The sequence below is a fragment of the Oncorhynchus gorbuscha genome, unplaced genomic scaffold (assembly GCF_021184085.1).
Source record: "Oncorhynchus gorbuscha isolate QuinsamMale2020 ecotype Even-year unplaced genomic scaffold, OgorEven_v1.0 Un_scaffold_1986, whole genome shotgun sequence".
NCBI lineage: Eukaryota > Metazoa > Chordata > Actinopteri > Salmoniformes > Salmonidae > Oncorhynchus > Oncorhynchus gorbuscha.
The window spans coordinates 1-16,033 of NW_025746612.1; the positions used below are offsets into that span (position 1 = coordinate 1).

General features: G+C 45.4%; 1 protein-coding gene across 1 annotated transcript in view; it reads left to right on the forward strand.

The window, feature by feature from the left end:
- Positions 1-6: 6 nt before the first annotated feature.
- The window catches only part of LOC124024737 (UDP-GlcNAc:betaGal beta-1,3-N-acetylglucosaminyltransferase-like protein 1), a 38,071-nt gene continuing 22,044 nt past the window's right edge, over positions 7-16,033 (forward strand). The window contains exons 1-2 of the mRNA XM_046338534.1: positions 7-74; positions 8,918-9,013. Coding sequence (XP_046194490.1) covers positions 18-74; positions 8,918-9,013 — 153 coding nt within the window. The 5' untranslated portion in view covers positions 7-17. The remainder of the gene's footprint in view (positions 75-8,917; positions 9,014-16,033) is intronic.

The following is a 16,033-nucleotide window of genomic DNA, read 5'->3' on the forward strand; positions in this document are numbered from 1 at the left end:
TGTTCCAGGATGATGTGATGATGCCTCAGCGAATACATCTCCAATACGAGGCCTGCCTCTTCAACTCTAACTCTGTAAGTACTACTGTCTATCTAGAGCCCAGGGAGAACAGCTCTAGTCTGATGAGTTATCCCTCCCTCTAGAGCCCAGGGAGTACAGCTCTAGTCTGATGAGTTATCCCTCCTCTAGAGCCCAGGGAGTACAGCTCTAGTCTGATGAGTTATCCCTCCCTCTAGAGCCCAGGGAGTACAGCTCTAGTCTGATGAGTTATTCTCTCTACCTCTAGACTACTGTCTATCTAGATCCCAGAGAGTACTGCTCTAGTCTGATCAGTTATCCCTCCCTCTAGAGCCCAGGGTGTACAGCTCTAGTCTGTTGATTTATCCCTCCCTCTAGAGCCCAGGGAGAACAGCTCTAGTCTGATGAGTTATCCCTCCTCTAGAGCCCAGGGAGTACAGCTCTAGTCTGATGAGTTATCCCTCCTCTAGAGCCCAGGGAGTACAGCTCTAGTCTGATGAGTTATCCTCCCTCTAGAGCCCAGGGAGTACAGCTCTAGTCTGATTAGTTATCCCTCCCTCTAGAGCCCAGGGAGTACAGCTCTAGTCTGATGAGTTATTCCTCTCTACCTCTAGACTACTGTCTATCTAGATCCCAGAGAGTACTGCTCTAGTCTGATCAGTTATCCCTCCCTCTAGAGCCCAGGGTACAGCTCTAGTCTGTTGAGTTATCCCTCCCCTAGAGCCCAGGGAGAACAGCTCTAGTCTGATGAGTTATCCCTCCCTCTAGAGCCCAGGGAGAACAGCTCTAGTCTGATGAGTTATCCCTCCTCTAGAGCCCAGGAGAACAGCTCTAGTCTGATTAGTTATCCCTCCCCTAGAGCCCAGGGAGAACAGCTCTTGTCTGATAAGTTATCCCTCCTCTAGAGCCCAGGGAGTACAGCTCTAGTCTGATGAGTTATCCCTCCCTCTAGAGCCCAGGGAGTACAGCTCTAGTCTGATGAGTTATCCTCTCTAGAGCCCAGGGAGAACAGCTCTAGTCTGATGAGTTATCCTCCCTCTAGAGCCCAGGGAGAACAGTCTAGTCTGATGAGTTATCCCTCCTCTAGAGCCCAGGGAGTACAGCTCTAGTCTGATGAGTTATCCCTCCCTCTAGAGCCCAGGGAGTACAGCTCTAGTCTGATGAGTTATCCCTCCCTCTAGAGCCCAGGGAGTACAGCTCTAGTCTGATGAGTTATCCATCCCTCTAGAGCCCAGAGAGTACAGCTCTAGTCTGATGAGTTATCCTCCCTCTACCTCTAGACTACTGTCTATCTAGAAGCCAGGGAGTACAGCTCTAGTCTGATGAGTTATCCCTCCCTCTAGAGCCCAGGGAGAACAGCTCTAGTCTGATGAGTTATCCTCCTCTGTCCATCTCCTCCCTCCATATCTCCATCCATCTCCTCCCTCCATATCTCCATCCATCTCTTTCCTCCATATCTCCATCCATCTCCTCTCGCTCTTTCTCCTTATCCTCCCTGCCTCTCTCCATCTCCTCCCATCCTCTTCCTCTCCTCCCTCCCTCCTCTCTCATCTCCCTCCCTCTCTCTCCATCTCCTCCTCCTCTCTCTCCATCTCCCTCCCTCTCTCTCTCCATCTCCCTCCTCCTCCTCTCTCTCCATCTCCCTCCTCTCCATCTCCTCCCCTCTCCCTCTCCCCCTTCGTCCCTCTCTCTCTCCCTCCTCTATCTCCATCTACCCCTCCCTCCCTCTCTCCCTCCTGCTCTCCCTGTCTCCTCTAAATGATCATAACAGACAGGAAAACTTTAACATTCTGTATGTCCGGAGTTCCCCACATTCCTTCTGTCCTGTGAACTGGGGTCGTGTTTCTCGTAGAGTGGTGTGGGTGGGTGTATATTAAGGTGTGTCTCAGTGTGAGCTGTGGGATTACAGGTTAAAGGTTAGGGGGTCATGTGTAGTAGGTGAGGGAGAGTTGCAGGAGATATGGGGGGGGGGTGGCTAGAGAGATAATAGAGAGACAGAGAGACAGAGAGACAGAGAGTGAATGGGGAAAAAGGGAAGTAAGGCCATGTGGTTTTCTCTGCTTATTTGCCCTTTGAACTGTGTGGGTGTGCAGCAGACAGGTGTAGAGAGGAAATGAGAGGGATTGGTTCAGCTATGTGGAATAATAATATGGGTTGACTTTAGGTTGTTTTAAATCTCCACTGGTAGATCATTCCTCTCTATCTGTCTGGTAGATCATTCCTCTCTATCTGTCTGGTAGATCATTCCTCTCTATATGTCTGGTAGATCATTCCTCTCTGTCTGGTAGACCATTCCTCTCTATCTGTCTGGTAGATCATTCCTCTATCGTCTGGTAGATCATCTGTCTGGTAGATCATTCCTCTATCTGTCTGGTAGATCATTCCTCTATCTGTCTGGTAGATCATTCCTCTCTATGTCTGGTAGATCATTCCTCTCTATCTGTCTGGTAGACCATTCCTCTCTATCTGTCTGGTAGATCATTTCTCTATCTGTCTGGTAGACCATTCCTCTCATCTGTCTGGTAGACCATTCCTCTCTAACTGTCTGGTAGATCATCCTCTCTATCTGTCTGGTAGACCATTCCTCTCTATCTGTCTGGTAGATCATCTGTCTGGTAGACCATTCCTCTCTATCTGTCTGGTAGACCATATCTGTCTGGTAGATCATCTGTCTGGTAGATCATTCCTCTCTATCTGTCTGTAGATCATTCCTCTCTATATGTCTGGTAGATCATTCCTCTCATCTGTCTGGTAGACCATTCCTCTCTATCTGTCTGGTAGATCATCTGTCTGGTAGATCATCTGTCTGGTAGATCATTCCTTCTCATGTCGTCTGGTAGACCATTCTCTCTATCTGTCTGGTAGATCATCTGTCTGGTAGATCATCTGTCTGGTAGACCATTCCTCTCTATCTGTCTGGTAGACCATTCCTCTCTATCTGTCTGGTAGATCATCTGTCTGGTAGATCATCTGTCTGGTAGGTCATTCCTCTCTATATGTCTGGTAGATCATCATCTGTCTGGTAGATCATTCCTCTCTATCTGTCTGGTAGATCATTCTCTCTATCTGTCTGGTAGACCATTCTCTCTATCTGTCTGGTAGACCATTCCTCTCTATCTGTCTGGTAGACCATCTATCTGTCTGGTAGATCATTGTCTGGTAGATCATCTGTCTGGTAGATCATTCCTCTCTATATGTCTGGTAGATCATTCTCTATCTGTCTGGTAGATCATCTGTCTGGTAGATCATTCCTCTCTATCTGTCTGGTAGATCATCTGTCTGGTAGATCATTCCTCTATCTGTCTGGTAGATCATTCCTCTCTATATGTCTGGTAGATCATTCCTCTCTATCTGTCTGGTAGACCATTCCTCTCTGTCTGTCTGGTAGATCATTCCTCTCTATATGTCTGGTAGATCATTCCTCTCTATCTGTCTGGTAGATCATTCCTCTCTATCTGTCTGGTAGATCATCTGTCTGGTAGACCATTCCTCTCCATCTGTCTGGTAGATCATCTGTCTGGTAGATCATTCCTCTCTATCTGTCTGGTAGATCATTCCTCTCTATCTGTCTGGTAGATCATTCCTCTCTCTATCTGTCTGGTAGACCATTCCTCTCTATCTGTCTGGTAGACCATTCCTCTCTATCTGTCTGGTAGATCATCTGTCTGGTAGATCATCTGTCTGGTAGATCATTCCTCTCTATCTGTCTGGTAGATCATTCCTCTCTATCTGTCTGGTAGATCATTCCTCTCTATCTGTCTGGTAGATCATTCCTCTCTATCTGTCTGGTAGATCATTCCTCTCTATCTGTCTGGTAGATCATTCCTCTCTATCTGTCTGGTAGATCATTCCTCTCTATCTGTCTGGTAGACCATTCCTCTCTATCTGTCTGGTAGACCATTCCTCTCTATCTGTCTGGTAGACCATTCCTCTCTATCTGTCTGGTAGACCATTCCTCTCTATCTGTCTGGTAGACCATTCCTCTCTATCTGTCTGGTAGATCATTCCTCTCTATCTGTCTGGTAGATCATCTGTCTGGTAGATCATCTGTCTGGTAGATCATCTGTCTGGTAGATCATCTGTCTGGTAGATCATCTGTCTGGTAGATCATTCTCTCTATCTGTCTGGTAGATCATTCCTCTCTATCTGTCTGGTAGATCATTCCTCTCCATCTGTCTGGTAGATCATTCCTCTCTATCTGTCTGGTAGACCATTCCTCTCTATCTGTCTGGTAGACCATTCCTCTCTATCTGTCTGGTAGACCATCTATCTGTCTGGTAGACCATTCCTCATCTGTCTGGTAGACCATTCCTCTCTATCTGTCTGGTAGATCATTCCTCTCTATCTGTCTGGTAGATCATTCCTCTCTATCTGTCTGGTAGATCATCTGTCTGGTAGATCATTCCTCTCTATCTGTCTGGTAGATCATTCCTCTCTATCTGTCTGGTAGATCATTCCTCTCTGTCTGTCTGGTAGATCATTCCTCTATCTGTCTGGTAGACCATTCCTCTCTATCTGTCTGGTAGACCATTCCTCTATCTGTCTGGTAGACCATTCCTCTCTATCTGTCTGGTAGATCATTCCTCTCTATCTGTCTGGTAGATCATTCCTCTCTGTCTGGTAGATCATCTGTCTGGTAGATCATTCCTCTCTATCTGTCTGGTAGATCATTCCTCTCTGTCTGGTAGATCATCTGTCTGGTAGATCATTCCTCTCTGTCTGGTAGATCATCTGTCTGGTAGATCATTCCTCTCTATCTGTCTGGTAGATCATTCCTCTCTATCTGTCTGGTAGATCATTCCTCTCTGTCTGTCTGGTAGATCATTCCTCTATCTGTCTGGTAGACCATTCCTCTCTATCTGTCTGGTAGACCATTCCTCTATCTGTCTGGTAGACCATTCCTCTCTATCTGTCTGGTAGATCATTCCTCTCTATCTGTCTGGTAGATCATTCCTCTCTGTCTGGTAGATCATCTGTCTGGTAGATCATTCCTCTCTATCTGTCTGGTAGATCATTCCTCTCTGTCTGGTAGATCATCTGTCTGGTAGATCATTCCTCTCTGTCTGGTAGATCATCTGTCTGGTAGATCATTCCTCTCTATCTGTCTGGTAGATCATTCCTCTCTGTCTGGTAGATCATCTGTCTGGTAGATCATTCCTCTATATGTCTGGTAGATCATTCCTCTCTGTCTGTCTGGTAGATCATTCCTCTCTATCTGTCTGGTAGATCATTCCTCTCTATCTGTCTGGTAGATCATCTTTCTGGTAGATCATTCCTCTCTGTCTGGTAGATCATTCCTCTCTGTCTGTCTGGTAGACCATTCCTCTCTATCTGTCTGGTAGACCATTCCTCTCTATCTGTCTGGTAGATCATCTGTCTGGTAGATCATCTGTCTGGTAGATCATTCCTCTCTGTCTGGTAGATCATTCCTCTCTGTCTGTCTGGTAGACCATTCCTCTCTGTCTGTCTGGTAGATCATTCCTCTCTGTCTGTCTGATAGACCATTCCTCTCTGTCTGTCTGGTAGATCATTCCTCTCTGTCTGTCTGGTAGACCATTCCTCTCTATCTGTCTGGTAGATCATCTGTCTGGTAGATCATTCCTCTCTATCTGTCTGGTAGATCATTCCTCTCTATATGTCTGGTAGATCATTCCTCTCTATCTGTCTGGTAGACCATTCCTCTCTATCTGTCTGGTAGATCATCTGTCTGGTAGATCATCTGTCTGGTAGATCATTCCTCTCTATCTGTCTGGTAGACCATTCCTCTCTATCTGTCTGGTAGATCATCTGTCTGGTAGATCATCTGTCTGGTAGACCATTCCTCTCTATCTGTCTGGTAGACCATTCCTCTCTATCTGTCTGGTAGATCATCTGTCTGGTAGATCATCTGTCTGGTAGGTCATTCCTCTCTATATGTCTGGTAGATCATTCCTCTCTATCTGTCTGGTAGATCATTCCTCTCTATCTGTCTGGTAGATCATTCCTCTCTATCTGTCTGGTAGACCATTCCTCTCTATCTGTCTGGTAGACCATTCCTCTCTATCTGTCTGGTAGACCATTCCTCTCTATCTGTCTGGTAGATCATCTGTCTGGTAGATCATCTGTCTGGTAGATCATTCCTCTCTATATGTCTGGTAGATCATTCCTCTCTATCTGTCTGGTAGATCATTCCTCTCTATCTGTCTGGTAGATCATCTGTCTGGTAGACCATTCCTCTCTATCTGTCTGGTAGATCATCTGTCTGGTAGATCATTCCTCTCTATCTGTCTGGTAGATCATTCCTCTCTATATGTCTGGTAGATCATTCCTCTCTATCTGTCTGGTAGACCATTCCTCTCTGTCTGTCTGGTAGATCATTCCTCTCTATATGTCTGGTAGATCATTCCTCTCTATCTGTCTGGTAGATCATTCCTCTCTATCTGTCTGGTAGATCATCTGTCTGGTAGACCATTCCTCTCCATCTGTCTGGTAGATCATCTGTCTGGTAGATCATTCCTCTCTATCTGTCTGGTAGATCATTCCTCTCTATCTGTCTGGTAGATCATTCCTCTCTATCTGTCTGGTAGACCTTTCCTCTCTATCTGTCTGGTAGACCATTCCTCTCTATCTGTCTGGTAGATCATCTGTCTGGTAGATCATCTGTCTGGTAGATCATTCCTCTCTATCTGTCTGGTAGATCATTCCTCTCTATCTGTCTGGTAGATCATTCCTCTCTATCTGTCTGGTAGATCATTCCTCTCTATCTGTCTGGTAGATCATTCCTCTCTATCTGTCTGGTAGATCATTCCTCTCTATCTGTCTGGTAGATCATTCCTCTCTATCTGTCTGGTAGATCATTCCTCTCTATCTGTCTGGTAGACCATTCCTCTCTATCTGTCTGGTAGACCATTCCTCTGTATCTGTCTGGTAGACCATTCCTCTCTATCTGTCTGGTAGACCATTCCTCTCTATCTGTCTGGTAGACCATTCCTCTCTATCTGTCTGGTAGATCATTCCTCTCTATCTGTCTGGTAGATCATCTGTCTGGTAGATCATCTGTCTGGTAGATCATCTGTCTGGTAGATCATCTGTCTGGTAGATCATCTGTCTGGTAGATCATTCCTCTCTATCTGTCTGGTAGATCATTCCTCTCTATCTGTCTGGTAGATCATTCCTCTCCATCTGTCTGGTAGATCATTCCTCTCTATCTGTCTGGTAGACCATTCCTCTCTATCTGTCTGGTAGACCATTCCTCTCTATCTGTCTGGTAGACCATTCCTCTCTATCTGTCTGGTAGACCATTCCTCTCTATCTGTCTGGTAGACCATTCCTCTCTATCTGTCTGGTAGATCATTCCTCTCTATCTGTCTGGTAGATCATTCCTCTCTATCTGTCTGGTAGATCATCTGTCTGGTAGATCATTCCTCTCTATCTGTCTGGTAGATCATTCCTCTCTATCTGTCTGGTAGATCATTCCTCTCTGTCTGTCTGGTAGATCATTCCTCTATCTGTCTGGTAGACCATTCCTCTCTATCTGTCTGGTAGACCATTCCTCTATCTGTCTGGTAGACCATTCCTCTCTATCTGTCTGGTAGATCATTCCTCTCTATCTGTCTGGTAGATCATTCCTCTCTGTCTGGTAGATCATCTGTCTGGTAGATCATTCCTCTCTATCTGTCTGGTAGATCATTCCTCTCTGTCTGGTAGATCATCTGTCTGGTAGATCATTCCTCTCTGTCTGGTAGATCATCTGTCTGGTAGATCATTCCTCTCTATCTGTCTGGTAGATCATTCCTCTCTGTCTGTCTGGTAGATCATTCCTCTATCTGTCTGGTAGACCATTCCTCTCTATCTGTCTGGTAGACCATTCCTCTCTATCTGTCTGGTAGACCATTCCTCTATCTGTCTGGTAGACCATTCCTCTCTATCTGTCTGGTAGATCATTCCTCTCTGTCTGGTAGATCATCTGTCTGGTAGATCATTCCTCTCTATCTGTCTGGTAGATCATTCCTCTCTGTCTGGTAGATCATCTGTCTGGTAGATCATTCCTCTCTGTCTGGTAGATCATCTGTCTGGTAGATCATTCCTCTCTATCTGTCTGGTAGATCATTCCTCTCTGTCTGGTAGATCATCTGTCTGGTAGATCATTCCTCTATATGTCTGGTAGATCATTCCTCTCTGTCTGTCTGGTAGATCATTCCTCTCTATCTGTCTGGTAGATCATTCCTCTCTATCTGTCTGGTAGATCATCTTTCTGGTAGATCATTCCTCTCTGTCTGGTAGATCATTCCTCTCTGTCTGTCTGGTAGACCATTCCTCTCTATCTGTCTGGTAGACCATTCCTCTCTATCTGTCTGGTAGATCATCTGTCTGGTAGATCATCTGTCTGGTAGATCATTCCTCTCTGTCTGGTAGATCATTCCTCTCTGTCTGTCTGGTAGACCATTCCTCTCTGTCTGTCTGGTAGATCATTCCTCCCTGTCTGTCTGATAGACCATTCCTCTCTGTCTGTCTGGTAGATCATTCCTCTCTGTCTGTCTGGTAGACCATTCCTCTCTATATGTCTGGTAGATCATTCCTCTCTGTCTGTCTGGTAGATCATTCCTCTCTGTCTGTCTGGTAGATCATTCCTCTCTGTCTGTCTGATAGATCATTCCTCTCTATCTGTCTGGTAGATCATTCCTCTCTGTCTGTCTGGTAGTCTCTCTTGGTGTGTTTCTCTCTGTCTCTCTCGCTCTCTCTCTTTGTCTCTCTTTGTCTCTCTGTCTGTCTCTCCAGCCCTCTTTCTCTCTTTCTAGCCCTCCCTCTTTCTCTCTTCCATACATCATATGTGATCAGTGTGGTTTGTTTGTGTGTGAGTGTCTGTGTTCATCACATGTATCTAGTAGATCACTAAGAGATGTGTCTGTGTTTCTCTCAGTTGATTGGCTGTCAAGTCCGCAGGGATCCAGAGGGATCTACTGAGCGCTACACACGCTGGATCAACAACATCAGCCAGGATCAACTCAGCACCCAGGTAACACACACTCAGTGTGTGTGTGTGTGTGTGTGTGTGTGGGGGGGTCGCGTGCCAGGCAGTGGCCAGGTCCGATGGAAACAGGATGGAGCCTGCAGTTTACACACACACACACACACACACACACACACACACACACACACACACACACACACACACACACACACACACACACACACACACACACACACACACACACACACACACACACACACACACCAGAGGAAACAGGAGGACCACTTGTGTAAAATTCCAGAATGATTTTATGTGTGTGTGTGACAGCGAGATAGATGACTCCTGGCTTTAGGATGGGCTGGTATTAGAGGTCGATTATGATTTTACAACGCCGATACAGATTATTGGAGGACCCAAAAACCCTATAATCGGACGCTTTTATTTTTTTATATAATTTTTGTATTTGTAATAATAACAATTACAACAACAATGAATGAACACTTATTTTAAAGTAATATAATATATCAATAAAATCCATTGAGCCTCAAATAAATAATGAAACATGTTCAATTTGGTTTAAATAATGCAAAAACAAAGTGTTGGAGAAGAAAGTAAAAGTGCAATATGTGCCATGTAAGAAAGCTAAAGTTTAAGTTCCTTGCTCAGAACATGAGAACATGTGAAAGCTGGTGGTTCCTTTTAACATGAGTCTTCAATATTCCCAGGTAAGAAGTTTTAGGTTGTAGTTATTATAGGAATTATAGGACTATTTCCTCTATACCATTTGTATTTCATATACCTTTGACTATTGGATGTTCTTATAGGCACTATAGTATTGCCTGTTTAACAGTAAAGCTTCCGTCCCTCTCCTCGCTCCTCTCTGGGCTCGAACCAGGAACACAACAACAACAGCCACCCTCGAAGCAGCGTTACCCATGCAGAGCAAGGGAAACGACCACAGGCCCAGGGCGAGTGACATTTGAAACGCTATTAGCGCGCGCTAACCAGCTAGCTACTTCACTTCGGTTACACCAGCCTCATCTCGGGAGTTGATAGGCTTGAAGTCATAAACAGCGCAATGCTTGACGCACAAAGTGCTGTTTGAATGAATGTTTACGTGCCTGCTTCTGCCTACCACCGCTCAGTCAGATATTTAGATACTTGTATGCTTATATGCTCAGTCAGATTATATGCAACGCAGGACACGCTAGGTAATATCTAGTAATATCATCAACCATGTGTAGTTAACTAGTGATTATGATTGATTGTTTTTTATATGATAAGTTTAAGTTTAATGCTAGCTAGCAACTTACCTTGGCTTACTGCAGTCACGTAACGGGCAGTCTCCTTGTAGAGTGCAACGAGAGAGAGGCAGGTCTTTATTGCGTTGGACTAGTTAACTGTAAGGCTTCAAGATTGGGTCCCACGAGCTGACAAGGTGAAAATCTGTCGTTCTGCCCCTGAACAGGCAGGTAACCCACTGTTCCTAGGCCGTCATTGAAAATAAGAATGTGTTCTTAACTGACTTGCCTAGTTAAATAAAGGTCTAAAAAATAATTAAAACCATTTTTTTAAATCGGCAAATCGGCGCCCAAAAATACCAATTTGCTATTGTTATGAAAATTTCAAATCGGACCTAATTAATCAGCCATTCCGATTAACCGGTCGACCGCTAGCTGGTATTGCGCGATTCCCGGGAATTTTCTGAAAGTTGGCTGAATTTTGCAAGCCTAAATACTTGAGTGGAAAGTAGAGCTCTGTGATTCAGCTCTAACTCAGGGAGAGGAACGTAAAGCTCTGTGATTCAGCTCTAACTCAGGGAGAGGAAAGTAGAGCTCTGTGATTCAGCTCTAACTCAGGGAGAGGAACGTTAAGCTCTGTGATTCAGCTCTAACTCAGGGAGAGGAACGTTAAGCTCTGTGATTCAGCTCTAACTCAGGGAGAGGAACGTTAAGCTCTGTGATTCAGCTCTAACTCAGGGAGAGGAACGTAGAGCTCTGTGATTCAGCTCTAACTCAGGGAGAGGAAAGTAGAGCTCTGTGATTCAGCTCTAACTCAGGGAGAGGAACGTAGAGCTCTGTGATTCAGCTCTAACTCAGGGAGAGGAACGTTAAGCTCTGTGATTCAGCTCTAACTCAGGGAGAGGAACGTAAAGCTCTGGGATTCAGCTCTAACTCAGGGAGAGGAACGTAGAGCTCTGTGATTCAGCTCTAACTCAGGGAGAGGAACGTAGAGCTCTGTGATTCAGCTCTAACTCAGGGAGAGGAACGTAGAGCTCTGTGATTCAGCTCTAACTCAGGGAGAGGAACGTAAAGCTCTGTGATTCAGCTCTAACTCAGGGAGAGGAAAGTAGAGCTCTGTGATTCAGTACAACTGAATACAACTGACCTGGATTTTGCCTGGCTGGTCCACGTGTAGACACACACACACACACACACACTGTGTACACACACACACACACACACACACACACTGTGTACACACACACACACTGTACAGACGCACACACACACGGCCTGCAGAATTCTTCTGCAGACATTCCTAGTAAATATATTTTTATGGTATTGAATTTCATGGGCCAGAATGAGACCATAGGTTCTGTTGGTGTGGTGATTATCTCTACATATGAGTTTCTCTCTTTGTATTTCTTTCTCACTCTCTCTTTCTATCCCTCTTTTTGTCTTTCTCTGTCTATGTCTCTCTCTCTCTCTCTCTCTCTCTCTCTCTCTCTCTCTCTCTCTCTCTCTCTCTCTCTCTCTCTCTCTCTCTCTCAGTCTCTCCCTCTCTGTCTCTCTCTCTCTCTCTCTCTCTCTCTCTCTCTCTTTCTCTCTCTCTCTCTCTGTCTATGTCTCTCTCTCTCTGTGTCTTTCTCTCTCTCTCTGTCTATGTCTCTCTCTCTCTCTCTCTCTCTCTCTCTCTCTCTCTCTCTCTCTCTCTCTCTCTCTCTCTCTCTCTCTCTCTCTCTCTGTCTCTCTCTCTCTGTCTCTCTCTCTCACACTTGGTATATTTCTCTTTCCCTTTGTATGTAGTAATCTAACCCCTCAGTAACCCTCTACTCCTTCTTTCTCTCTCTCCTTGTCTCTACCTCTCTCTGTCCTCCTCTCCCCTCCTTGTCTCTCTCTACCTCTCCTCCTCTACCCTCCTTGTCTCTCTCTACCTCTCTCCTCCCTCTCTCTCCTCCTCTCCCTCCTTGTCTCTACTCTCTCTCTCCTCCTCTTTCCTCCTCTCCCTCCTTATCTCTCTCTACCTCTCTCCTCCTCTCCCTCCTTGTCTCTACCTCTCTCTCTCCTCCTCTCCCCTCCTTGTCTCTCTCTACCTCTTTCCTCCTCTCTCTCTCCTCTCCCCTCCTTGTCTCTACCTCTCTCCTCCTCTCCCCTCCTTGTCTCTCTCTACCTCTTTCCTCCTCTCCCCTCCTTGTCTCTACCTCTCTCCCCTCTCTCTCTCTCTCTCTCCTAGGTTTATCTAAGATGCTGCTTGTTTTAATTCTCTGTGTGTGTGTGTGTGTGTGTGTGTGTGTGTGTGTGTGTGTGTGTGTGTGTGTGTGTGTGTGTGTGTGTGTGTGTGTGTGTGTGTGTGTGTGTGTGTGTGTGTGTGTGTGTGTGTGTGTGTGTGTGTGTGTGTGTGTGTGTGTGTGTGTGTGTGTGCGCGCGCGTGTGTTCCCTAGCCTGTGGAGTCTGTTCTTTCTGAGTTGAAGATATGATTGGAAGCACAGTGTTCAGCTGAAGGACATTAGATATGGCTGTTCCATAACTACACAACTCCCCCACTGTGAACACGTCACCACATCGCTATCTGTCTATCTGCCTTTGTCTTTTCCTTTCTCTCTCCCTCCTTCTCTCTCAGTATGACTGTCACAACTTTCTCTCTCCTCTCCTCTCTGTCTCTCCCTCGTTCTCTCTCTCAGTATGACTGTCACACCTTTCTCAACTTTCTCTCTCCTCTCCTCTCTGTCTCTCCCTCGTTCTCTCTCTCAGTATGACTGTCACACCTTTCTCAACTTTCTCTCTCCTCTCCTCTCTGTCACTCCCTCGTTCTCTCTCCTCTCCTCTCTGTCTCTCCCTCGTTCTCTCTCTCAGTATGACTGTCACACCTTTCTCAACTTTTCTCTCCTCTCCTCTCTGTCTCTCCCTCGTTCTCTCTCTCAGTATGACTGTCACACCTTTCTCAACTTTCTCTCTCCTCTCCTCTCTGTCACTCCCTCGTTCTCTCTCCTCTCCTCTCTGTCTCTCCCTCGTTCTCTCTCTCAGTATGACTGTCACACCTTTCTCAACTTTCTCTCTCCTCTCCTCTCTGTCACTCCCTCGTTCTCTCTCCTCTCCTCTCTGTCTCTCCCTCGTTCTCTCTCTCAGTATGACTCACCTTTCTCAACGTTCTCTCTCCTCTCCTCTCTGTCACTCCCTCGTTCTCTCTCTCAGTATGACTGTCACAACTTTCTCAACAAAAAAAATATAATCTTGAACCGCTGATTTGCTCAATGCAAATGTTGGAATTTAGGTTTAGAGAGAGTGGATATAAGGTGGTACACACTCACTCTCTCACACACTCACTCTCTCACACACACACACACACTCACTCACTCACTCACTCTCTCACACACTCACTCTCTCACACACACACACTCACTCACTCACTCACTCTCTTCAGATTCTATATTATTCAGCTGCCCGTCCAGATGTGTTCCTCCAGTTGCATCTCTAATGGAGATCAGTGATGTGGGATAATCCCAGAGAACAGTAGTGGGGGAAGCAATGGGAGTGTTGTTGATTAGTGAGCTGGACCAGAGTCAGACTGGAACACCAGCTGGGAGAAATGCTGAGTGATTTTTAAACATTTATGTTTAACATACATCTATGACCAATATTTTTTTCTGTGAGTTCAATGTGTTTCTCTAGAGATTAAATCAGATGAATCCTGAACTGTGTGTTGTTGGTCGTTTCCTACAGGCCAATATTCAACATAGTTTAGTGCAGAAAACGTGGTAATTAACTACAATGACCATAAGCCCTCTTGCCCGGTCTGTGTGGGAAGAGAGAGAAGAGACAGAAGACGAGGGATCGAGAGCAGTTGCTGTGAGAGGTGTCTCTACCTGAAAATACATCATCCCAGTGATTGATAGTTGTTGGTATTCAGCAGTTACATAAATCTGAAGAACTACTAACATAGTGATGTTGTCAGACAGCGCAGGCAGCAGGTCTATAGAGATGAGATGATGGAATGAAATAATACAGTTGTCAAATAGAACAAATATATACACAAGTAGAATATTTAATATATATATTTAATATAGCTCTCTAGTCTCTAGTATCTCTAGTCTCTCTAGTCTCTCTAGTATCTCTAGCAGGGTGTTGATATCTCACTGCTCTCTAGTCTCTAGTCTCTCTAGTCTCTCTAGTCTCTCTAGCAGGGTGTTGATATCTCACTGCTCTCTAGTCTCTCTAGCAGGGTGTTGATATCTCACTGCTCTCTAGTATCTCTAGTCTCTCTAGTCTCTCTAGTCTCTAGTCTCTCTAGTCTCTCTAGTCTCTAGTATCTCTAGTCTCTCTAGTCTCTCTAGTCTCTCTAGCAGGGTGTTGATATCTCACTGCTCTCTAGTCTCTCTAGTCTCTAGTCTCTCTAGTCTCTCTAGTCTCTCTAGTCTCTCTAGCAGGGTGTTGATATCTCACTGCTCTCTAGTCTCTAGTATCTCTAGTCTCTCTAGTCTCTCTAGCAGGGTGTTGATATCTCACTGCTCTCTAGTCTCTAGTATCTCTAGTCTCTCTAGTCTCTCTAGCAGGGTGTTGATATCTCACTGCTCTCTAGTCTCTAGTATCTCTAGTCTCTCTAGTCTCTCTAGCAGGGTGTTGATATCTCACTGCTCTCTAGTCTCTAGTATCTCTAGTCTCTCTAGTCTCTCTAGCAGGGTGTTGATATCTCACTGCTCTCTAGTCTCTAGTATCTCTAGTCTCTCTAGTCTCTCTAGCAGGGTGTTGATATCTCACTGCTCTCTAGTCTCTAGTCTCTCTAGTCTCTCTAGTCTCTCTAGCAGGGTGTTGATATCTCACTGCTCTCTAGTCTCTCTAGCAGGGTGTTGATATCTCACTGCTCTCTAGTATCTCTAGTCTCTCTAGCAGGGTGTTGATATCTCACTGCTCTCTAGTCTCTCTAGCAGGGTGTTGATATCTCACTGCTCTCTAGTATCTCTAGTCTCTCTAGCAGGGTGTTGATATCTCACTGCTCTCTAGTATCTCTAGTCTCTCTAGCAGGGTGTTGATATCTCACTGCTCTCTAGTATCTCTAGCAGGGTGTTGATATCTCACTGCTCTCTAGTCTCTCTAGCAGGGTGTTGATATCTCACTGCTCTCTAGTCTCTCTAGTCTCTAGCAGGGTGTTGATATCTCACTGCTCTCTAGTCTCTCTAGCAGGGTGTTGATATCTCACTGCTCTCTAGTCTCTCTCTAGCAGGGTGTTGATATCTCACTGCTCTCTAGTCTCTCTAGTCTCTCTAGCAGGGTGTTGATAACTCACTGCTCTCTAGTCTCTCTTGCAGGGTGTTGATATCTCACTGCTCTCTAGTCTCTCTAGTCTCTCTAGCAGGGTGTTGATATCTCACTGCTCTCTAGTCTCTCTAGTCTCTCTAGCAGGGTGTTGATATCTCACTGCTCTCTAGTCTCTCTAGTCTCTCTAGCAGGGTGTTGATATCTCACTGATCTCTAGTCTCTCTAGCAGGGTGTTGATATCTCACTGCTCTCTAGTCTCTCTCTAGCAGGGTGTTGATATCTCACTGCTCTCTAGTCTCTCTAGCAGGGTGTTGATATCTCACTGCTCTCTAGTATCTCTAGCAGGGTGTTGATATCTCACTGCTCTCTAGCAGGGTGTTGATATCTCACTGCTCTCTAGTCTCTCTAGCAGGGTGTTGATATCTCACTGCTCTCTAGTATCTCTAGTATCTCTAGCAGGGTGTTGATATCTCACTGCTCTCTAGTCTCTCTAGTATCTCTAGCAGGGTGTTGATATCTCACTGCTCTCTAGTCTCTCTGGTCTCTCTAGTATCTCTAGCAGGGTGTTGATATCTCACTGCTCTCTAGT